At 46.4% G+C, this 25,221-nt stretch overlaps 1 protein-coding gene across 6 annotated transcripts in view; it reads right to left on the reverse strand.

Annotated features, from left to right (window-relative positions):
- The window catches only part of ADCY10 (adenylate cyclase 10), a 76,677-nt gene that overhangs the window by 38,304 nt on the left and 13,152 nt on the right, over positions 1-25,221 (reverse strand). For 5 of the 6 annotated variants that reach the window (XM_045049448.1, XM_045049450.1, XM_006942654.4 and 2 more), the window contains 11 exons: positions 22,290-22,378; positions 20,767-20,958; positions 17,886-18,004; positions 16,314-16,390; positions 15,712-15,901; positions 13,916-13,971; positions 10,791-10,944; positions 8,506-8,698; positions 7,915-8,001; positions 3,675-3,949; positions 1,172-1,308 (listed from right to left, as the gene is read on the reverse strand). In XM_045049448.1, the coding sequence (XP_044905383.1) occupies positions 1,172-1,308; positions 3,675-3,949; positions 7,915-8,001; positions 8,506-8,698; positions 10,791-10,944; positions 13,916-13,971; positions 15,712-15,901; positions 16,314-16,390; positions 17,886-18,004; positions 20,767-20,958; positions 22,290-22,378 (1,569 nt within the window). The remainder of the gene's footprint in view (positions 1-1,171; positions 1,309-3,674; positions 3,950-7,914; positions 8,002-8,505; positions 8,699-10,790; positions 10,945-13,915; positions 13,972-15,711; positions 15,902-16,313; positions 16,391-17,885; positions 18,005-20,766; positions 20,959-22,289; positions 22,379-25,221) is intronic. The other variant, XM_045049451.1, reaches the window with a different exon arrangement.

The raw sequence follows: 25,221 nt of genomic DNA on the forward strand, positions 1-25,221 counted from the left end.
ATGATATAGGCAAGCTGAGAGTAAAAGAATAGAAAAGATATATCATGCAAATATTGATCAAAAGAAAACAGGAGTACCTGTTTTCTGGTACTGGTATAGTAATATCAGACAAAGCAGACTTTGGAGCAAAGAGAGTTAACAGAGAGAGAGGGATATCATATCATGATAAATGGGTCAATTCACCAAGATAAATAGCAATCCTTTTTTTTTTTTAAGGTCTTTTTTTAACGTTTATTTATTTTTGAGACAGGGAGAGACAGAGCATGAACGGGGGAGGGTCAGAGAGAGAGGGAGACACAGAATCCGAAACAGGCTCCAGGCTCTGAGTTGTCAGCACAGAGCCCGACGCGGGGCTCGAACTCACTGACCGCGAGATCAGGACCTGAGCCGATGTCGGCCGCTTAACCCACTGAGCCACCCAGGCGCCCCTAGCAATCCTAAACGTTTATTCACCGAACAAAAAATAGGTGAAGCAAAAGCTGATAGAATTAAAAATAGACAAGTCTACAATTATAGTTGGAGACGTCAACATTTCTCCCTCCGCAATTGATAGGACAGCTAGGCAGAAAATGGCCCAGGATATAGAAGAATTCAATAACCACAGGGGCCCTTGGGTGGCTCAGTGGGTTTAGCGTCCGACATGTGAATTTTTCTCATCACCGTCGACTCCCCACACAGACCTTTCCTTATCATTCACAGAAGCTTTAATCCTCCACTTTCTGGAAGGCATCCTTTTCCCATTCTCCCCCTCCCGATGTTAAAATTATTCTCTTAAAAAGTCCAACTGGCCTCCTTTATGCCATTATCTCAGATTTCATCCTCCCGTATGTCACTGTGGTATGGGAAACCTGGTGACAATTCACTTTGAGCTAGAGGACTCTGGAAGACAAGGTATTTTCTCCCACCACCCAACATCTAAATCCCCTTCCGTGTGGATTCTGGGCTTGAAGATTCCCCAGTGTTCTTCTGTGTCCTTTCTGAGGCACACAGTCTCCCTCCGTTCAGTGAGCCCCAGGCAACGTTAAGTTCTCTCTCCACCTCAGATATCAGAGCTGACACTCCTTGCCTCCCCAGTCCCCGTGGCCCTACGGGATGCAGCCTGTGGAAAAAGCCATTCCGGCCATCCTCTCTGCAGAGGACAGAGAGAAAGAGCCTTCACCGGGAGACTTACTGAACAGGTTATTCCAGGTCATATTGGCCTTTTCCTCCACTTCCATTGGCTGGAAAATGAGTACCCTGTGATGGTCAAGGTTTTTTAGCAATTCTTCACAGTAAGATGGGATCCCACAGCTTCCCTCCACTAGGTACCTGCGGTGGGAACAAGGCCACCTGTTTGCACCAACGAACCATATTTTCCAAAGGAAAAATATTTGACTCATTTCAACCATTTGAAACTAATATTATTCTCTATTTGTTTCCATTTGTTTTCCTTTTCTAGGGTTGCTTTTTTTTTTTCGTGTTTATTTTGAGAGAGGCACAGGGTATGAGTGGGGGAGGAGCAGAGAGAGGGGGAGACACAGAATCTGAAGCAGGCTCCAGGCTCTGAGGTGTCAGCACAGAGCCCGACGCGGGGCTTGAACTCACAAACCCGGAGACCAGGACCTGAGCCAAAGTCGGACGTTTAACCGACTGACCCACCCAAGAGCCAAGAGCCCCAGGGGTTGCTTTCTAAATCTTTCTTTTCTTTCTTTCTTTTTCTTTCTTTCTTTCTTTCTTTCTTTCTTTCTCTCTCTCTCTCTCTCTCTCTCTCTCTCTCTTTCTTTCTTTCTTTTTCTTTCAATTTTGAAGAGAGAGATAGAGAGACAGCAGGTGCAGAGGGAGAGAGAATCCCAAGCAGGCTCCACGCTCAGTGTGGAACCCAACATAGGGCTTGATCCCACAACTCTGGAATCATGACCTGAGCCAAAATCAAGACACGGGACACTCAACCAACTGAGCGACCCTGGTGTCCCTCATTTTTAAAAATTACATAAAACATTTACATGTTTTTCAAAGCCAAAACTATATCATCAGGAACATCCTCAGTCTTGCTTCCCTTGCTGACTTTATAAATAACCATGTCACTCAGTTTCCGATTTCTCCTTTCAATGTTTCTTTTTATTTTTTTAAAAATTTTAGAAAAAATTTTGGACGTTTATTTTGAGAGACAGAGACAGAGCGTGAGAGGGGGAGGGGCAGAGAGAGGGGGAGACACAGAATCCGAAGCGGGCTCCAGGCTCTGAGCTGTCAGCACAGAGCCCGATGTGGGGCTTGAACCCACGAACCGTGAGATCATGACCTGAGCTGAAGTCGGATGCTCAACTGAGCCACCCAGGCGCCCCTCGATATTTCTTTTTATTTATTTATTTTATTTATTTTTTTTTAATTTTTTTTCAACGTTTATTTATTTTTTGGGACAGAGAGAGACAGAGCATGAACGGGGGAGGGGCAGAGAGAGAGGGAGACACAGAATCGGAAACAGGCTCCAGGCTCTGAGCCATCAGCCCAGAGCCCGATGCGGGGCTCGAACTCCCGGACCGCGAGATCGTGACCTGGCTGAAGTCGGACGCTTAACTGACTGCGCCACCCAGGCGCCCCTCGATATTTCTTTTTAAAAACATAAACAGGGGTGTGTGTATATATATATATATATATATATATACACACACACACACTCTATATATATATATATATATACACTATACACACACACACACACACACACAGAAAAAGAGAGGAGACAGAGTGAGAGACAAAGGGAAAGACCATGCCAAGTTCATGCCTGGGGTTATTTTAAATGAGACTTTGTCCAAGACATCTTTCCTCCAGAAGCAAGGCAAACTCATTAGAAAGAATGGATGCAGGGGCGGCTGGGTGGCTCAGTCAGTTGAGTGTCTGACTTCAGCTCAGGTCGTGATCTCGCGGCTTGTGGGTTTGAGCCCCGCATCGGGCTTTGTGCTGTCACCATAGAGCCTGGAGCCTGCTTCAGATTCTGTCTCCCTCTCTCTCTGCCCCTCCCCTGCTCGTGCTCTCTCTCCCTCTCTCTCTCAAAAACAAACACTAAAAAATTAAAAAACAAAAAAAAAGAAGGATGCAGATACTAAGGTGGGTTGTAAACAGTCAACCAAAGCAGGGGCACAGTCCATGTTGTTAAGGCAACTGGGGTCTGGGCCCCGGTGGAGGCATCACTGAGACACTCAGAAAGCAGTGAGTAAAGAGCCAGCCTTCAACACCTGCCACAGACGGAGAATATTCCAGACTACAGTACTGCCGGACCTTGCTTATTTACAAGTTGTGTCCTTAAACTTTACCAGTGGGGTGCTCGCTTCGGCAGCACATATACTAAGTTTTCCCAGTTTGCCTTTTGTGACACTTGCCCACGACGACGTCCTCAGTCACTGCTGACTACACTGAGAACGCCCGTACCCAACACAACGAAGGGGAAGCAACACTGGGGTCACCGAGCAAACGTCTGAGACAACCTAACGGGGTTAGGAAGAGGTGAACAAGGTCAATAACAAGGAAGAGGTGAACGGGGTCTATCCTACCAACCACGAGAAATGGCTCTTGAACAGCGGGCCCAGTGAACATTCTGAAACGGGCACTTGTAGATACATCTTCGGGAAACCCATGAAGTCTGGATCTGGGGAATGGACACGGAGGTCGGGACCTCAGGAGACAAACAGGTTACTCACGTGTCCAGTTCTTTGGGGATGCCCCTGACATCGAGGTCTAGGCAGACCTTGTTGCGGATATCCTTAGGCTGCACGGCTCCGAGGGTGACGTAGGTGGTGTTCCTGTTCTTCATTATGGCGCTGGCAGCCGCACAGGGTATGTCAACGAAGGGGGACAGGGACATGACGATGAAGATAGGAATAGTCCGGATAAGCTTCTCCAAGAAGGACCAGGAGGCTGCGTCGATGAACTGGCCCTCGTCGATGATGAAAATAATCCTTTCCTCTTTCACGGTCTGCACAAGGTGGAGAGACAGAAAAGTGCGGTGGGACTTCGGGTTTTTAGTCACGTGTGCGGGTCTGCATGTGGATCCACTGAGTTTTGTGGGGCTAAGTCAAAGTCTTCTTTCCAGGTAATTTGTATTAATTTAGATTCCGGTAACGTGGCGTTTGTGGCGATCGGGACAAAGCTAGCTGGAATGGATTTTCTTACTTGGTCAGAGCTTTGTGTAAAGATAATGTGAAGGATAAATGGGTTGTAAGCAGGTGAAAGGACCCACTACATAAAAATGACTGATATGTTTACCACAAATCATTTTATTTTTTATTTAAAAAAAAATTTTTTTTAACATTTATTTATTTTTGAGACAAGGAGAGACAGAGCATGAACAGGGGAGGGTCAGAGAGAGGGAGACACAGAATCTGAAACAGGCTCCAGGCTCCGAGCTGTCAGCACAGAGCCCGACGCGGGGCTCGAACTCACGGACCGCGAGATCATGACCCGAGCCGAAGTCGGCCGCTCAACCGACTGAGCCACCCAGGTGCCCCCACAAGTCATTTTAATCTATGGACAAATGAAGATCTCCCGGGGGTATGAAGGAGACGAACCTCGTTTATGCTGTTCTATCCTGACGTATGATCTATGGTACCTTGAAATCAGATCACCTGTCCCGTTCCTTGGGTAGGCTACCTCTCCCCAAATAATCTGAATGATTTATGCACTCATTAAGCATTTACTGTGCATCTACTAGGGTCAGGTATTGTTCTGGGTGGTGGGGCTACAAGGATGAAACAAAGTAAGAGTTTACATCTTAGTGTCAGCCCCTTACAGAGCACATCCTGGATTCCACTGTGTGAACTGGCTAAATGGAGAAGACCTCCCCCGCTCTTCCTGCTCTGCACCCCTCTTGGCTCCCTCTGGGACGAGACTGGGTTAACCCACTCGTTCCCTCCACATTCTTACAAACAAAAGCAGCAGAGGCTACTTGAAAATTTCAGATTTTGTAAGATAATCTCATAAAGTGTTATGACCCATTTTATCACATTTACACGATAAGTCTACTCTTACGGCCCCATTCTGTTACCATATTTAGCCGTTCATTGACCTTGAGGACATTTTAACGGATGGGGAGGTTAGCATTACATTGGTTTTGTTTTGGATTGATGCCTTTAAAAATACGGGGCAGATAGGGGCCCCTGGGTGGCTCAGTCCGTTAAGCGTCAGACTTCAGCTCAGGTCATGGTCTCGCGGTTCGTGAGGTCATCCCTCCCTGACTCAGGCTCTTCTCTCGCTCTCAAAACTACACGTTAAAAAAAATATTTTTTTTTAGCAGGAACTAAAAAAGCATGAATTCTATAGTGCATCATGGGCCCTGGTTTCTTCATATTTAAAAGGAGAAGGTTGAACTGGATGGTCGCTAAGTAATGTGACTAAAAGCCAACATCTACATTGTACTTAATACGTTCCAAGCACCGTGTGAGGCTCTTTCTAGAAATTAACTCATTCACCCCTCGCAACATTCCCAGGAAGTGGTACTATTGAAGCTACGCCCTGAGCAAATTTCAGTTAAGTAACTTGCCAAGGTCGCACGGGAGAATAAATGATCTAAGGACAGTTGTCTTGGTGCTTAAAGCGTAGCTTTAGCGGTGGTTTCCAAACTCGGCGGTGTGTCAGAAACAACTGAGAAGTTTTCAAACAAAAGCCAGCGACTAAACCAATTCCTAAGCCCAACCCAAGTCCCTTGGGATCTTTAGGTGCAGCAGTAATAAACCCGTGTGTTTTGTTTTTTCATTTTCCGCAGAGATTTTAATTCAAGTACAATTTAACGATGTTATATTAGTTTCAGGTGCACAAGATAATGATTCAGCAATTGTATACGTTACTCAGTGGTCCTCATGATAAGTGCACTCTTAAACCCCTTATATATTTCACCTGTTCTGCCTCCAACTCCCCTCTGGCAACCACTATTTCGTTCTCTGTATTGAAGAGTCTGGTTTTGTTGTTGTTTGTAAATCCATGTTTTTTTGTTTTTTTTTTTTAATTTTTTTAATGTTTATTTTTGAGACAGAGAGAGACAGAGCATAAACGGGGGAGGGTCAGAGAGAGGGAGACACAGAATCCGAAGCAGGCTCCAGGCTCCAAGCTGTCAGCACAGAGCCCGACGCGGGGCTCGAACTCACGGACTGCGAGATCATGACCTGAGCTGAAGTCAGACGCTTAACTGACTGAGCCACCCAGGCGCCCCTGTAAATCTATGTTTTTAAAGAAGCTTTCTGAATACTTGTAATGCCAACTGTCCAGAGTCTGACATTTTGAAATTACTCATAATGCCTCGCTTATTTGCTCGAAGCGGAGAAGGAGAAAGTGGTGGTATAAACTTTAGACAATGCCACAAACTTGTATCGATCATTTATAATGTGCCAGACGCTGTGCTGTGCAATAATAATACACAAATGAATCAGGCTCCCTGTCCTAAGAAACCCACAATCTCCTGAGAGGCAGAGACACCCATATAAGGAACAAATTGTAATACTGTATGGCAAATATAATAAGAAATATGTTCAAAGTGTTACAGAAGCAGGGTGGAAGAAGGATCAGTCATGCCTAGTGCTTTGGGAGTTTTCACCAAAGAAGTGACGTTGAAGGATGAATAGCATTTCTCCAGGTTAAGAAACAAACAAAAAAACCAAAACACTTTTGACTTACGTCATTAGCCCTGGGAGTGATGTGGACAGTATAAAGCACGGAGTGGCGCAATTTACACATGTTCTGGCAACTACGTGGAGAATGAACTGGACAGGAGAGGTCTAAGGCACAGAGCCTAGTTGGGAAGCCATGGAAGTCGTCCAGAGTGACAGAACTTGAACGACAGCAGAAGAGAGGGAGGAGACATTCCCAGGGAGAACTGAGTAGCTGTCGTAGAAATGGCAACCGATGAGGAAGAGAGCAAAGATAATTTCAAGTGATGCATGAATGAATCTGCCATTAGCTAAATCAAGGCTCGGAATGAGGAACAAGGGGCCCTGCGGGAGGAAACATAAAATTTAGTATCAGACGCTGAACTGAACGCGAGTTTCTACATCCACGTGTTGCAAATGGAAGGCTCTTGGAAAGCTGGTTCTGGGTGCTTATGAACGAGGTGAGGACTCGAAAAGAAATCTGGTGATCGTCCACATACGGTGAATTGTCATGAGGTTACTCAGGGAACGGGGTAAGATGCGGGGGGCAGGGGGAGGGGTGTTTCTGACAAAGAGGCGCCGTTCCAAGTGTGTCTACACAACGTTCCAAGTGTGTTTGCACCACCCTGTGAGTCAGGTATTGCTATCTGCCTATTTTATAGATGATTAAACAAAGGCATAGGCAAGTCAACTTGCACAAGGTTACCCAGGTAGCAAGTGATAGGCCTGCGGGTTCAAATGTGGGTAGCGTGGGGCGCCTGGGTGGCTCAGTTGGTTAAGCGTCCGACTTCGGCTCAGGTCACGATCTCACGGTCCGTGAGTTCGAGCCCCGCATCGGGCTCTGTGCTGACAGCTCAGAGCCTGGAGCCTGCTTCGGATTCTGTGTCTCCCTCTCTCTCTCTGCCCCTCCCCTGTTCATGCTCTGTCTCTCTCTGTCTCAAAAATAAATAAACGTTAAAAAAAAATTGTTTAAAAAAAAAACAAATGTGGGTAGCGTGACTAGGGAGCCTCCACACATGACCCCTCGGCCATAGTGTACCTCTCACAGAGCGAGAAGAAAAAAGGGCTGGTCTCAAGGAGAAGCCAGACTCCCGGGAGTAATGTTAAAGGGACCTTTTTCAAGCACAGCTAAATTCTGAACGGACTCTTGACTTGAGGTTTGGAAGGAAGAAAGGAGAACGAGACGCGGGCTGTGTTAGGATAAAGCTCTCACACGGGTCGAAGCCTTTTGCCGGTGGCGTCTGAACCCCTCCGGCCACCTCCCAGTTGCCCTTGCCCCCGACTCGACCCACAGCTCTCTTACTTGCTCCAAGATCTTCATAAACAGTGCTTCCAACTGCTTTTGCTTTCTGAAGGTGGTCATCTTGGAAACCTCTCGTGAAATGGGGAACTGTGCAAAGAATCAGGAGAAGATCAAGTATGGGAACATAGCAAAGGGCGCTGCTAGCTGTGTGACTCGGGGCGAATCACTTTCCCATTCTGTGCCATCGAATCCTCATGCGTTAGCTAATTCATGGCGCCCCCTCCGGCTGTCACACGCGATGTCACTGAATCCAGTAAGATACAGGAAGTCACGGGGCATACTCTGTCTTTGCACTGGCAGTCTCCTGGACCAGCTAGTCCAGAGTAGCTACGATGGGAAGGTGAGAGCAAAACGAATCAGCGGGTTTGGGATTTTTTTGAGTATGGTATTTCTAGATACCTCCAATGTCTCAGGAGGGGGGATGCTCATTCAAAGACGTTTGGGAACCATCTCCTCATCACCCAGATTCTCCACATGAGAAAGGAAAAAGGCGATGAACGGCAAAGAGACGCTACGGCATCAGACCTCAGGCAGGGGTCGCTGCGCGGGCCCTGTCCCTCTTCCCTGCAGGTGTCAGATCTAGTGACTCACCCGGACGTGGAAGATGTCATTCAGAAGACAGTGGAACTTCTCGTCCAACAGTGTCTTGACTTTATTTTGAAGGTTGGTCTGTCGTTCTTTATAATGTTTACAAGTATTGAGACCTAGTACAGTGGCCATGAATATCTGGATGGTATAAAAATTTTGATGGAAGCTGATCTTAGTCAACGCGACAGCGATAGTCCTGTGCGTGAGAAAGCCAAGAGGCAGAAGAGAGTTCTTCAGCGTATGTTTCGAAAACGAGAAAGAACGAAGGAACGCTCCGGTGTTTCGTAGTCAGTTACAACCGAACTTGCCTATATTATCTGGAAGCTGTTCGTTACTCCTGCTTCAGATACACCCCCTCATCCCGCTATGGCCCTGGGCCCTCCTAACTGACCCTGGCTCTGCCCTCTTCTACGGCCCCACTCCCACCACCTTGCTCTAGGCCCTCAGACTTTCACCCACACTGCTGAGTAACATGCTCCTACCCTTGCCTAGCGCCGTGATTCGACGCACCACCTTTACAGAAGCCCGACGTGACGGGATCGATGCCAATTCTCTCTCCGATCTGCAAGTCTTCCGTGGCTCCCACAGCCAAAAGGTGTAAGCCTACGCTTCTTTTCTGTGACATACAAGCCTTTCCCGGGTCTCAGTGTGCCATTTCTTGCCACTCTGCCCAGCAGTCCAGCCTCTACCAACGAACTGGTGAGACCTCCCTGAACACCCAGAGTGGTTTCTTCTCCCCGTGCCTTTGTGCGGGCTCTCTCCCCAGCCTGGAAGCCTACCACTCCTCACAGCCCCTGGTAACCCCTCGTCTCCTGCTTGTCTGCAAATCTCAGCTCAGGTGCAGCCTCCTGGAAATCTTTCCTGGAGCCCCAAGGCTGCGTTACACACAAGGTTGGGTTTGTCCTAGCTTCTGCAGTATTCCGGTTGCACACCTCTATCACCGTCCTCACCGATCCTATTTTCATCGTCTCTCTCTCCTCTTCCGTGAGCAGTTACGTAGCGGCATAGATTGGGCCCCTAATCCAAAATGACTAGTTTCTTTATAAGAAGGGGAAATTTGGGGCGCCTGGGTGGCTCAGTCGGTTGAGCGTCCGACTTCGGCTCAGGTCATGATCTCGCGGTTCGTGAGTTCAAGCCCCGCGTCGGGCTCTGCGCTGACAGCTCAGAACCTGGAGTCTGTTTCAGATTCTGTGTCTCCCTCTCTCTCTCTGACCCTTCCCCGTTCATGCTCTGTCTCTCTCTGTCTCAAAAATAAGTAAACGTTGAAAAAAAATTAAGAAGGGGAAATTTGGACACAGACAAGGCACAGGGAGAACACTATATAAAGGCAGAGATCGGGTGATGTTTCTACAAGCCTACAATTGCTAGCCAACCACCAGAAGCTAGGGGAAAAGGCATGGAACAGAGTGTCCCTCACAGCCGTCAGCAGGAACTAACCCAGCTGTCGACCTCGGTCTCCGACTCCCAGCCTCCAGTACCCGGAGGCAAAGCATTTCTGCTCCTGAAGCCATCCAGTTTGTGGTTCTTTGTTATGACAATTCTAGCAAACAAATACAGCCCTCAACAGTTCCCGGAACACAGTAGGTACTCAATAAGTGACGGAATACATGAATGAATACATAAATGTCTTCTGGTTATTAGGAATAACCAGCGACGTTAAAGATATTTACAAACTGGCCTTTCGCAGGCTTGACATTGAAAAAAGAGTAGAAATACAGGTAATGTAAGGTTTCTAAGCATATTCCCCTTAAAGGCTTGAGGTCCGATGGTGAAGGGACATGAGACACCATCGTCACCTCAGTCACCGTCACCAACTGAGTATCACGCTGTCCGTGAGGCGCCATGTGACATTTCTTGTATGAAAACACATGAACGGGGTAAGATAAGTACATTAGCTCTGCCTTCCAAAGGACAGAGAATCCAGAGGCCTATCATTCTCTATCTCCAGCTGGATAAATTTCTGTTGGTTCTCCTGACCCGATCTTGCCCCCAACGTCCATGCCAGGAGTTCTCAAAGTGTCCGCACACTGGGATTACTTAGGAAGCTTTAAAATATTGATATCCAAGCCCCGCCTGGCATTAAATCAGGATCTCCAGGGGTCAGCCCGCCTTCTCATTTTCTTAGTTCAGTCTGTTTATCATCTATTACCTATTTAGTACAGAGGGCATGGCACCCAGGAACTGATAGGCTGTGGGTAGTTCACAAAAGGCGAATTATATCGAGGAGCGGAACATGACAATAAGTGAAACTCTTAAGGACATCAGGTATCTCATGGCAAGACACTCACCTGTGGTTCTCACCTTGGGCCAGATACTCAATTTCCATAAGTATCTGGCTTTTTCCATATCCTGATAATCCTTCGTACATTAGGACTCGGCTGCAGTTGGACACCAAAAATTCCTTCATACTACACATGAAGTATTTGATCTCCTTATCACGTCCTGTAATTTGCATTTTTTAAAAAAGGAGCAAACCTAATCAACATAAAGTAGTCGAGACATATATAGAAAAAACACATAGTGATCACACTCCTACAAATACCTTTAGAATTCCCATGGAATTGCTCATGACCTTTCTTGAGAGACTGTGCACTTTAACAATTTTTGAAACCTTTCTCTGGAGCTTTCTAGTTACAGTCTTATCTGATCCCCACACGCTGTGAGGCCAGGTATTCTTAGAACGCTCATTATAACGTCCATTTAATTTTAGTGTAGAAAACGGAGATTTAAGGTAGCAAACTGCTTGGATTACACAACCCAGAATTAAACCAGGGTTGTCTGACCCTGGCGCTTGTGTTCTTTTCCTTTTTCTTTTCCTCTATAGCACATGAGAAGTAATCTACAGATTATTACATTGGGAAATAAATTTATTAAATTAGGGTTCCCACGTTAAACAATTATGGAAAACATTTTTTATTCCTACTTCTGTGAAAGAAACTTGCTCTCTTCTATGAGAAATGATCCTTATCTCAGGGCTACTGGAAACATTATCCGTACTAAGAAAATTCAACTTGCTTTCAAAAGTCATGTGTAGATTATTTCTATCACAGGAACAACCTACATTATAAAATATAGTCTTTTTCTGATTGTGAAACTCAACACATGCTCGGCGTGTGTTTCTTACATCTTTTTAAATATATGTAATAGGAAGCCTGCCTGAGATCTGAAACTCAGCCCACAATTTTGGGAACCTTTCAGGGCTGGTTCTTTCTTCTTTGCTGGATTGGTCACTGCTGGCGGGGGTGGGGGTGGGACCATTTTGGACCCCTTCACAGAGCAAACACATAGCCCGGTGTTATCTAACGTCTAGCGAAAACCAGGACGATTACTCTAAGCTTAGATGTTTAAAAAAATTTTTTTTTCAATGTTTATTTATTTTGGGGACAGAGAGAGACAGAGCATGAACAGGGGAGGGGCAGAGAGAGAGGGAGACACAGAATCGGAAACAGGCTCCAGGCTCTGAGCCATCAGCCCAGAGCCCGACGCGGGGCTCGAACTCACGGACCGCGAGATCGTGACCTGGCTGAAGTCGGACGCTTAACCGACTGCGCCACCCAGGCGCCCCATAAGCTTAGATGTTTTATACAAAGCAGCCGACTGTTTACGTGATAAGGCAAATTTCTGGGCGATTCAGCGAGAGCCACTCTGCAGATTTCACTGCTTCATTTGGGGGAAACGTTCCCTCTCTGAAAATGCATTTGAACTTCAGTATTGTGAGATGCGTCACACTCTTCTTTGGCCTGAACCTCACGGAGGTCACTCAGAAAAGTCACGTCACCTTGTTTCTCTCCCAACGAGGCCCTAATATCTGGGACACTTTTTGAGTATAGGTTGGTTAACATCTATGCTGTTAGCATATACGATTTCATTTTCAGGAACTCTTGTTTAAAAAAAAGGGTATTTCCTATAGTCCTCACCTCTGACAAGTTTCTTTTTGGCTAGAGCGATAAGGAAAGGTTGTGTGGGCTTGATCTTTACCTCACAGCGATGGAATCAGGGCAAAGAGGCGCCCAGACCAGATTGGGAAACATAAGCAGATTGTGCCAATGTGGCCTGCTATGGCGGTCGGATGGAGTCCTTGGTCTTATACAAGGGGGTTAGGACTTCCATTTGCTGTCAGTCGCCGTGACAACAATCATATGGTAGGACGGGCAGTAAGGCCTCGGAGGAGGGTGAGAGTGAGCATTCCTTCTCCTCTCCAGCCTTCAAGCGTCTGGGAATCTGTATTTACAAGAAGTGATTAGACTCTGAAAAACACACTACTGAGGATCCAAGTACCCTTTTCAGTTCTGGAACTGCTGCCTTCTTTCTGCTCTGCTGAAATCAAGATTCTGTCCTGATATCCCCCCTCAAAGTGTGGGACAGAGCCTCCTCCTGATTGTCCTAACACAGTTAGGACCAGGATTTAACTTACGATGATACTTTTAGGGATGTTCATCTAACAGAAGAAAATTACAAGTGTTCCTAGAAATGGCTGTCTTCAGATTCCACAGGCCTATCTTCATGACGGTCTCTTCCCCCAGAGGGTGTATCCTTACCTCATTTTAGGCCCCCTTCCCTGTCTAATCTCGTCTCAAGTTAGCTGTCTCTTGATACGCTTCCTGTCACCAAGAATCACAAAAACATCACTGCCATTGCCAGATAGATCATAGATCTAAATGTAAAAGGTAAAAACAAAGTTTCTGGAAGGTCTTCACAATTCAAAAGTAGATCTTCACGATTTGGGGTGATGGAAAACTTTTAAACAGTGTACAAAAGCACTAACTGTCAAAGACCAGATTTATATAACCTAGATTATACTAAAATACAATATTCTGTTCCTCAAACACATCACTAACAGGGTGAAAAGGCAAGCACGGGATGGGAGGAGTTACGTACAAGAAACACAAACGACAGCGGACCCGTGTCCAGAATATACAAAAAATGCCAACAGATCTAAAAGATACAACCCAACTGGAAAATAGGCAGCAGATTTGTACAGACACTTTATAAAAGATGATGCCCAAATGGCCAACAAATATATGAAAAAGGAACTCAGCCGTATCAGGGAAGCACAAATGGAAATCACAGTGAGACACTACCACACACCCAACAGAGTTATTAAAATTATGAAGTTGTTGGTGAGGATGAGGAACTCCCCTAACACCGTGGGTCAGCATATAAGTAAATACAACCATTTTGGACAATTATTTGGTATCATCTCCCAAACCATCTCCCAAACCTCAACAGAAACACGTACGTGTGCTCGCCAAAAGACACACACAGGAATCTATTTTTCCATTTCTTCGCTTGGAAGGTAATCACGCCCATTTTGTGATCATTCGTTAGGAGGCACGCTTAACGCTGGTATACTTTTCTGTATGTTTTGTTACAGTTCAGTAAAGAAGCTTAAAAAGCACGGCTTACTACCTACCCAGCAAAGGGTAGCCCTCATTTCTGTTGCAGATGAGGTATGCCATACCAAACATGCTGAAGAGAAGAAAAGAAAAGATGTTAGAGAACCCGGAAATATAGAAAATTCCACCAAGTGCCCAGGCGGTGATTTGGTGAGCACATGCTGTGTGCCTGGCACGGTTTCAAGTCCTCCGCCCGCGTATCACCCTTTACCCCGGACAAAAACCTTATGAAGAAGGTACGATTATATCCCTTTTACAAATGAGGAAATTGAGATGCAGAGCGTTTAATTTGCCCGAGATCCCATGGGGAGTGGTGGCAGGAACGGAGAATACTGACAGAATCAGTATCTATAACCAGGCCAGTGTATACACGCTTGCCCACTGCGCACTACTGTTTCTTGAAGGAAAGTGGTCCACTTTTTAGTCAAGTGGACCATCCCCTTGTCTGCACTGCCATACCGTTGTGTTACGTCTCTGTTATAGCACGTACCAACTTCCGCGTAATACACAGCTCACGGGGCATATTGTATATGTTGGTCTTCCCCATTAAATTGTGAACTTTCAGGGCAGGACCCAGGCCTGTTCGTATTTGTATGTGCATTTCGACACTATCTCATCTGCAGAAACGGTATAGAAGAACTAGGAGGAGGGCAGCCTTTGGGACGAGATGGTCCTGAATTTCTCAGTTCTTAAATTTATAAAGTGGAGACAATAATAGCGTCTCCCTGATGTGGCTGGTACTAAGAATAAATTACGTATTTTGAGGTAAAGCGCCTAACACTTAATAAGGACTCACACAAAAAAATTAGTAGTATTCATTCACTTATTCACACAGCATTTTATTGATGGTCTATGCATGCCAAGTACAGTGCTGAACCCTGGGAATACAAAGATGAATAATAAAGACTCCTTGAACCAACTGCAGCCCTGGTACTGTTATATGATCCTTTAAGACCTAGATTCTAGCTCGCTAATATAAAGAATAAATACCTTTCCACTTTCCGTATTACTCATTTACTTGTTATTAATGAGTGCCTACTATGTGCCAAGCCCTGGGAGTATTAAAAATGAACAGGAAATAGCTACTATCATCAAAAAGCTCATAATGTGTATCAGATCAGCAATCGTGATGGGTATGTGCTAGAGTTACAGAGAGGAGGAAAATGCTAAGTTGACTGTGGTTGTCCCAGTAGACAAGGGGGGGGGGATGGGGAGGACACTCTATTTAGACAGCCCAGAGGAGAGGGCACAGGAGGAGATACGGTTGGAAAGGCAGATGGTTGTATGTCATTTTGAGGGATTTGAACATTATCATGAAAATGGAAGCCGCTGAAGGACTTTAAGTTCCAAGGGGATCCCTACGTATCTAAGCTGGGCTTCTGGGGAACAGATTTCACTAAAGACCGAGAGGAGGAAAAATATCTCACACTCTTTTAGCCCCATCCAAGCCTGGCAGATAGTTGGTACGATCAGTAAATACTTAATGGTTGGCCGCTGTGTCCATCTGGGCCCCAAAAGATACTCAAATGAGGGGTTCTCTGTTCAGTTTGCACCACCTTTGAAGAATCACCCTTAGATTATCAGTAGTGAGGGCAGGATGGGCTCATACCACTATCGTGATGCTATACTATCAGTAAGATAGAGAAGGACGAAGGATTTGGGAAATCTGGGCCTCGTTCCGGGGAAGGAATCGGTTTCAGTTTCATAAATTGCGTTCAAATCGGGCACGGGTGACTGATGGTTTTCGCTATCCTAATTTTCCCACTTCTTTACTAAAAAAAAAAATACCGCAAAATCAACGCCCCACACTCACACTTTCTCATTCAGTCCCAAACACTGATAGACGGGTCCGGGGTCCGCAACACCTTTCATGACTTTCTTTGGAAGCTCTTTGAAAAAGTAGGCTGGGAGGTTGCTGCCATTGTAGGTGACGGAGTCACAAGTCACGGTTCCTGGGTAGTACATCATCATCCTGGCAGCTATGTTGACTTTTTGGCCAATCACTGAAACAGAAGGGAGGAGGGCAAAGGCGGGGGAGAAAGGAGCCACTGAACTAGCAGAATGCAATCTGGAACACACTGTCCCCAAGTGGCATGTTCTTTAGGGACTTTTAATAGGAATTACGAGGAGTAACTGTCTAATGTTCACAGGAAAGGGTTATAAAGGCGGCCTCATTCCATGCGCTTACAACCTCTACAGATCCCCGCGAATGACTCCTTATTTCTGATACGCATGCACAGCTCAGAAACCCACACTTTGCAAGCAGCGAGCTGCCAAGGGGCAAAGCTACGTGGCTGGGCTCCTCCTGGAAGGCTCCAAGCTTTCGGAGGGCAGGGCCCCTGTCTCCTTAGCTATCCTTCCGCCCCCAAGGCCGGAGGACAAGGCGAGGAGAGAGGAGGAGTTAGCTCAGCGCACCTGTGTATTCATGCCTCACAGAGTGTCCGACGATTCCACAGAAGACGATCCCGCTGGCCACGCCGATGGAAACGGTACTGGCATCCGGGGAGAAAGCAAGAGAGTTGTAAGGGAAAGGTACTGAGCGGAGAGAAAGTGGGGAGGTTGGGGACACGATGACGAACAGGGCAGGGGAATGGGCAGGGGGGCAGGGAGGCGTTTCGATAAGTAACTGTCTTCCCTTGGGGGGAGTATAGGGCGACTGCCCAGGGCCCGGACGTGCGAAGGAGGCACAGCTTGAGACGCACAACTGAGTTCTCAGAAGTGACAAATCACTTCCCTTTCCTGCTATTTTTCAATACCCATCTGAGCCACTTTTCTGGAAAATAACCTCTCACCCCCGCAGGTGGACTTGAATTGCTGAGTGACACTGTAAGCATTGTAACCAACTCAACGATGTTTGTTACGGTGAGAAAGAACAAAGCCATGGAGGAACTCAGATGTAGTGTGTGGCCGTCAAAAGCTAGCTTAGTTAATACATGAGGGTGGCTGCATAGGTGGATGACGAGGGGCTGACGTGGCAGAAATGCTTAGAGCCAGGGGGGTGGTACCTGTTAAAGTAGAGCCCCGAGTTGGGGACATTGGGGTGCTCGGGCAAGGCAAACCTGAGGGCCTGGGCTCTTAGGCAGCCCGGGCTGGGGATGCTAAACCTGACCTTCTTAACAGCTTAACTGTGAGTGGATCATCTTGAGATCGGATCAGTATATAAATTTCCAACCCAAGGACTCACTGCATCTCTCAGTTATTAAAAATCAACTCAAGGGACACCTGGGTGGCTCAGTCGGTTAAGCGTCTGGCTTCGGCCTACGTCATGATCTCATGATTCCTGGGTTGGGGCCCCGCGTCGGGCTCTGCACGGACAGCTCAGAGCCTGGAGCCTGCTTTGGATTCTGTGTCCCTCTCTCTCTCTGTCCTCCCCTGCTCATGCTCTGTCTCTCTCTGTCTCCCAAAAATAAATAAATGTGAAGGAAAAAAATCAATTCAAGGGGCACCTGGGTGGGCTCAGTCAGTTAAGGGTCCCACTCTTGGTTTTGGCTCAGGTCATGATCTCAGGGTTTGTGGGTTCGAGCCACGCATCAGGCTCCGTACTGTCAGCACAGAGCCTGCTTGGGATTCTCTCTCTCTCTCTCTCTCTCTCTCTCTCTCTCTCTCTCTGCCCTTCCCCCACTCACTCTCTCAAAATAAATAAATAAGCTTACAATTTTTTTTCAAAATCAACTCAAGTCTTCCATATGGTGTTGGGAGTTCAACCTCTACCAAGAAGCCAGAGCATAGACAGGCAACCCAAGTAGGTTTTCTTGCAAACCTGCTATGTCTTGACTTTTTAAGAGTGTCCTTTTCTGCATTTTGCCTTCACCATCCCTCTATGGCTGCATCACGGCTGGGTTGGCCCCGAGGAATGAGTACGAACAGAAGGGCTTCCAGTCAACGACAGCCCTCTCCTACCCTCCTGTCCCCTGACCGTTTGTGCTATCTCCCCACGTGCTACGAAAAGGTCAGGGTCCACCAGATGGGAACAGGATCAACACTCACTGGATTTTGTGAACCTGAGAGCAGAAGTCAAATATATCCATAGCACTTTCCAAGGCATGAGTGACCTCGTCAGGAGCCTTTTCCCCAGGGAAACCAAAGACACAGAGGAAGGAGCAGCCCTGTGAGGGAGAGAGTCAGCACACACAGCTGGCGGAGGGCCATCTTTCAACTGAACCAGCCAGGGGCGCCTGGGTGGCTCAGTGGGTGAAGCAACCCACTTGGGTTCGGGTCATGATCTCGTGGCTCGTGGGTTCGAGCCCCACGTTGGGCTCTGTGCTGACAGCTCAGAGCCTGGAGCCTGCTTCGGATTCTGTTTCCCTCTCTCTCTGCCCCTCCCCTGCTCATGCTCTGTCTCTGTGTCAAAAATGAATTTTAAAAAACATTAAAAAAAAAAATTTTAACTGAACCAGCCAGAAGGCTACTGGAAGGAGGGCAGCAACACTCACTTTCTGAGTCACCCTTGATCGTGATTTCTCACACATCTATTTTATTTTTAGTAAACGTCCTCTGACTTCTAGCCTGAGGAGGGCTTGCTTTTCTCCAGAGACAATGGGTTGTGCTGGGCTATTTGTGGGCACCCACCTGTCTCTCCCCCCTGCGGCCAAGGTCTTACACTACGCGCTGCTAAGTTTAAATCTGAGAAAACAGCACAGAGCAGTGGAAAAGGCACCCGCTCTGCAGTCAGAAAATCTGTGTTCTCAGGCCGCTTCACAAGTGTGGGAACTTGGATAAGTCAATTACGCGCAGCGAACTTCAGTTTATCGATCTGCAAATGGATATGACATAGACCTGCGAAGGTCGCTCTGGCTCCTAAAATGAGGGTTCTATGTATATACACATACACATGTATAACTTTGCAGACTACTTTAAAGCATGTGTATACTCTACATAGTATATTACGTGTATTCTGTATTTTGTATAGAATATAGACTTTATTATTTGTATTTTTTAATGTTTATTCATTTCTTGAGAGAGAGAGAGAAAGACAGACAGAGCATGAGCAGAGGAGGGGCAGAGAGAGACGGAGACACAGAATCCAAAGCAGGCTCCAGGCTCTGAGCTGTCAGCACAGAGCCTGACGTGGGGCTCGAACCCACGGACTGTGAGGTCATGACCTGAGCTGAAGCTGGACGCTCAACCGACTGAGCCACCCAGGCGCCCCAAATATATACCTTACAGTATATACACTTTTATAAACTTAATGTTATATATGTAAGTGTATATAAAACATTATATACATTTATAATGTAAACTTGGTATACAGTTATACTTTGTGAACTCTAAAGTTCTTTTCAGATATTGTTATTATTCTTAGGGATAATGGCTTAAACTGAGAGTGCTTTTTCTTGGCATAGACTTAACTGTTCCAAGCAGACATTAAACTCTGAAGCTTTGCAATGCTAGTATCAATCACTTAAACAATTACCTGCGTCAGATGCTGTTGTCTATAAGAAAAGAACATAATAATTAAAGGATGATGGGCTACAAATTTCAGTCTGTATACGTGACATATCCTGATGAAATGCAAAAGAGAACACCTCGATTTCTTTAACCCTCTCCAAAAAGAATCTAAGGGTCAGATCCCAGTTGGCGCTGGGTTCTATCTTGATGGGATAAAGGAAGCCCTGATTCAGGTCTGTGCAAAGACTACAGGGTAACCCTTTCTACCAAATGCTCAATAAATGCTCTCAAATTAGTGAATGAGTGAATGTGGGGCAGTGACTTAGTGCTCTGCTCTTATGATGCAAAAACTTGAGATGGGGAATCAATTCTCCTAGCACTTCCGTGGTAATTTGGTAACCACATCGTTTTTCTCTGAACCTATTAAGAGCAGACTAAAAGGGGCACCTCTGTTAAGCATCCGACTTCGGCTCAGGTCATAATCTCACAGTTTGTGGGTTCAAGCCCTGCATGGGGCTCTGTGCTAACAGCTCAGGGCCTGGATGGAGGCTGCTTCCGAGGCTGTGTCTCCCTCGCTCTCTGCCCCTCCCCTGCTTGCACTTTCTCTCTCTCTCTCTCTCTCTTTCAAAAATAAACATTAAAAAAAATTTTTTTAAAGGAGCAGATTAAAAATATCCAGAAGTGGAGCACCTGGATGGCTCAGTTGATTAAGTGTTCAACTCTTGATTTCAGCTCGGGTCACGATCTCACGGCTTGTGAGTTCTTGGGCTACGCGCTGACATTCGAGCCTGCTTGGGTAATCTCTCCTTTCCTCTGTCTCTGGCCCTCCCCACTCACACACACTCCCTCTCAAAATAAGTAAATAAACTTAAAAAAAAACACCAAACACCCAGAAGCTACAGGTGCCCCTCCACCCCATTCAGCCTCCCTCCCCCTGCTGAAGCTGGAAGGGGAACTGGAGGTGTAGACGCGGCAGGTAGGGAATATTGGAAACAGGCTTCTGGAGCGTGAAAGTTACCAGACACGTGACCTAAAGTCCCCAGGAGATGCCTTATACGCTGGGCTGGAGATGTGCACATGGCAAGAGCTAGTCGGGCAACAGTGCTTGAGGGCAGAGACCGGGGAGGCGGACTGCCTGGGCTCGAATCCGGCCCACCACCTACTAACGGGATGATCATGAGCAAAACTGAATCTCGCGTTGTCTCAGGATGCTCATCTGTTAAATGGGGACAACAACAACCGCACCTACCTCTTAGAGTTGTCCCGCGGGAGGAAATGAGTTAATGCGTGTAAAGTATTGAGAACAATGGGTGGCAAGCAGTAAGGGCCCTATCCACCATACAAGCTATTTCTAGAAGTCCAAATAGAGACAGATATTTTTAGGTGAGAAGTGTCTGTTCTCTCCCTCTCACCAACGTCCATAGGTGTGAATGCCAACTTTAACTTATTGGTAGGTTTCCGCCCCTCAGTTCACAGTTACCTTGTCAAACATGAAGACTTTGTTGATTTGGCCTCGGGAGACCCTCAGGACAGAATTGATGTGCACGCAGGCATCCTGGATGGCTGAGCCGATGACTTCTGCCTTGTCTTGGTCCTTAAACATCAGGTTCACGAACACAATGGTCACAGGGCGAAGCTCCGACAGGTAACCCCGAAGCTGTTTGTCATCGATCTGCAGAGTTGAGAGCGGCTTTCTTTAGCCCGGATCCTTGGCAGTGGATTCTTTGTTGCAACCCCACCCCCAAGAAGGCCGCTGGCCTTTTGCGATCCTCTGGGGAGCTGAAGTTACCGGAACGCACGACGTACAACATGGCGGAGGCAGCCCAAAGTGGAGCAGATGGAGATCTGCTCTATCAAAATCTCTTTCAACGTGAATTCACAGACTTGCTCATTTTTGGCCAGCAACCACATCCTTGCCCCAACGGCTAGCTCCCTAGGGCCAGTAGGAGCCGTCACAATAACAGAGACAAGCACTGTTCCTTTTGGCTCCCTTACAATTTAGGGATAAGAACAGCCTATTATGTAATCCAACCTGGTACGTTCACGGTCTGGGACCTTCAGGAATACTTTCACATCCTACCCCACCTTATCCTCAAATGAGATAAAATAGGCATTATGGTCCTCTCTTTACTGATTAGATAACGGAGACGTGGAGAAATAATGTTAAGTTTCCCAGGGTCACACAGAACCCAAATCTCCGGGCTCCTAGTCCGATGTTCCAGTGACAACACGCCCCTGTGTCTCTGGGGAGGTATATATGTCATTCGGCTCCCCTCTTCCGTCCACGCCCATCCACCACAAGCCCGGGGAAAGGAGAGTGTTCCCAAATCATGCCTGCCTATCACGATTCTTGAATTTTGTTAAGTTACGTGCATGGCAAACCAATGGCTACGTCTCAAACCCTGGCTGTGTCTCTTACTTTATAACCTTAGGAAAGTTCCTGGTATCCTTCTGGGTCTCAGTTTTCTCACATGTAAAATGAGAATAAAGATATTTGGCAAGAATTGTGAAGAATAAATACACGAAATAGCAGAATGCGTGGCATATGGTGAGTGGCGAGAGAGTTCTAATTCACGTGAATTAATACATTTAAGAGAGCCCAGATCTAAGCGAACACAAAGGGAAAATTTTAGGGGGTGGGGGTAGTTCTGGGCATTCTCATTGCCTGCATTGTTAACTCTCGAAGCTCAAGATCTAAGGTAAGTGACTTGGAGAAACATGGTACCAATGTGAATTCACTTGAGATCTCTCTGCTAACTGGCATATAGAAAGGGTGACTTTAACTCTTTAACTCTTTAACTCATAGTGAACAATGTCTCCTTTAACTCTTAAAAGTATCCTGATCTGAAAAACCAATGTGATAGTCACCTACGCATGGAGAACGTTGGCCCCATCTCTTTTTAGTTCAGTGAAATATTTTACTAGCTACTGGTCTTCTTGATCTTTCCAGTTGTCCAGGATCCCTGACACCCCAAAAGCCAATAAATTAAACTGCGAAAGTACCTGCTTCAATATGCTTTCCATCACATACTTTTGGAGGGACAACTCTAGCTCAGGATCGGACTCCAGCATGCATGCAAGCCTCAGGAGGTCTAAGAGAGCAGAAGGAGGGGCAGGGTCAGAAAAGGAAGTGTGGTCTGCAGTGCTGGGGACCGGAGTCTCCTAGTCCCCATTCCCTCGGACAGTGGTCTTTATGGTTCAGTCAGGGGACTCTGGGATACCTAGCAGCCAAGAAGAACCAAGGGAAATCCAATGAGGATTCTTTTTTTTTTTCCCTTTAATTAAAAAAAAAAATTTTATTTTGTTTTTGAGAGAGAGAGATAGACTGAGTACGAGCCATTCTTGAATTTTGTTAAATTAAGTACATAGCAAACCAATGGGGGAAAATTATTGCATTTTCTCCTTCAATAGCACAAAAGAATCAGACCTGCCATTGACAAGATAAAACCTATCTTCTAGGGAGCACCTGGCTGGCTCAGTCAGCAGAGCATGGGACTCTTGGTCTCAGGGTCTTGAGTTTGAGCCCCATGTTGAGCTCCACGGAGCCTACTTAAAAAAACAAAAACAAAACAAAAAACAAAAGCCCATATCTTCTGGACAAAAGAAGGAATTGTGGTAAAGATTCTAGTCTGGCTGGAATCCCATGTGAGTACTGGAAATTAAGAAGAAATGATATGAAACAGACTGTGGAGAGAGGCAAGGGAGCAGGAATTATAAAGGTCTAGGCTACTGTAGTGGCAATGGTTATGGAGAGGTATGTGTGCCTGTAGTAAAATAAAGACTTTGTCTGGTATTTGTTCCTGGTACCTGGGAAGTAACTTCTAACTCTTTGGACTTTTTCAAGTAATGGGATTGTCTTTGTTCATCATGGTGGGCCCTTTGGACCACAGCTGAATTTATGCTAATGAGGCCTCAGGATTGGGCTAGTTGTGGTGGAAACACCAACCATGTGAGGAAAGGGTGGGGACTTTGAGCCATGTGATATGAGCCTGACCTCTGACCCCTGAAGAGGGCAAGGGGGCCGAAGGTTGAGTTTAACCACATGGCCGATGATTCAATCAACCATGCATTCTTAATAAAACCCCAATAAAAACTGAACACCCAAAGCTTGGGTGAGCTGTCTTTGGTTGGTAATCCTACAATGATGTACAGGGAGGGTGAAATATCCTGAGGACACAGAGGCTTCATGTTTGGGGCTCTCCAGATCTTACCCTATGTGTCTCTTGATTTGTCTGGTCCTGATTTGTGTCCTTTACAATAAAACTAAAATCATAAGCATAGCACCTAAGATCTGTGAGTCACGCCAGTAAATTATTGGGAGCACTGGAGGTTTATAGACAGTTGGTCAGAAGTGCAGGTGGCCTGGTGACCCCGGAGCTTGCTGCTGGTGTCTGAAGTGAGGAGAGTCTTGGAGAGAACGTAACCCATGAAATCTGTGCCGAGTCCAGGTGGTTAGTATCAGAATTGTATTGTGACACAGCAAAGCCCAAAATCAAGCCTGAAGGAGCCCTTTACTGAAGGCACCATTAAGATCTGGGAGATGGGATGAGGTAAAGCTTGAGGAGTATCACTGGACTTTCTCCATCTCTGGAGATTTTGGGTTCTTGGCCTTTCCTGGTCAATTTTCCTACCGTTTCCCCCCTACCCCACCTCCTGCCCCATTACATAGTACAGCTTAGTACAAGTACAATCTACTACTCGTGATGTTCAAAATATTTATGACCCGGATGTAGATGATGAAAAAGAAGGCTGATTCAAAGATGTTTCTGGGGCACCTGGATAGCTCAGTCGGTTAAGCGTCCGACTCTGTTTCGGCTCAGGTCACGATCTTGCCCTTTTGTGAGTTTGAGCCTCGCATCGGGCTCTGCTAGGACAGTGCAGAGCCTGCTTGGGATTCTCTCTCTCTCCTTCTCTCTCTGCCCTGCCCCTACTCACGCTGTCTCTGTCTCTCTCAAAATAAACAAATAAACTCAAAATGATTAAAGAAAATATGTTTCTGAAGTTTCTGGTTTGGAGGAAGAAACGATACCTAGGGAAAGGTAAGCGGCTCAGTGTTCAGACCTTGTTGACCTACATTTCTAGGCCCAAGATGGAGCTGCTCCAGCCTGTGGCACCACGTCAGCAGACTGAAACTTCAGACCTTTCAAGTCCCCGGAAATGCCCCACTTGACCGGAAATGCAGTCTGTCTAGCCAGGCAATCCCCAAATGCCAAGCCAACTCTTGGTCTTCCCCAAATGCCAAGCAATCCCCAAATGCCAAGCCAACTCTTGGTCTTCTCACCCTAAACGAGGTTGACTATGCGCCCCCCCACCCCCGTCAGATATTTTCTGTCTGTCACTTCCTTGTCCTTTATTCTTTCTCTTATAAAAGTTTCTTGCCTTCCACCCCATTTTGCGGGTCTCCACAAGGAGACTGTCCACACCTCACGAAGCATTGAAGTTTGTTTGCATCACCCAGATTGTCCTCTTTAACCATTTTTTAACAACGTGTTAACGTTGGAGTACCTGTTTGACATCCAGTGAAGATGACCCATGGGCAGTATTTTTAGGAGTCTAGAAATCGTGACAAAAGTCTGGGCTGAATTCCGGCAGTTGGGGCTGGGTCTCATGTGGGGCAAGAAGCTTGCAAAACCATGAGTAGTGCCTCCTTAAATTTCATGCCCTAGGCTTCTCTTTTTCCTCACCCTAGTCCCAGCCTGCTGGGAGTCCTAGGGAAGTTAAGCATGGATACATAGAATAGGTCTCCAAAATGTGAGCAGAGAAGACTAGGGGGGTCAAGGACAGATCTCTAGAATCACCAACATTTAAGGAATGGGAAGGAGGGTAAGCAAAGTCACTGAAAACAGGTGGCTTAAGGTGTAAAAGCAAAACACGGAAAGAATATTCTGGAACCCAAGGGAAGAGAAGAAGGTATGTCCATAAAAAGAGGGTAACT

Source organism: Felis catus, chromosome F1 (assembly GCF_018350175.1).
Source record: "Felis catus isolate Fca126 chromosome F1, F.catus_Fca126_mat1.0, whole genome shotgun sequence".
Classification (NCBI taxonomy): domain Eukaryota; kingdom Metazoa; phylum Chordata; class Mammalia; order Carnivora; family Felidae; genus Felis; species Felis catus.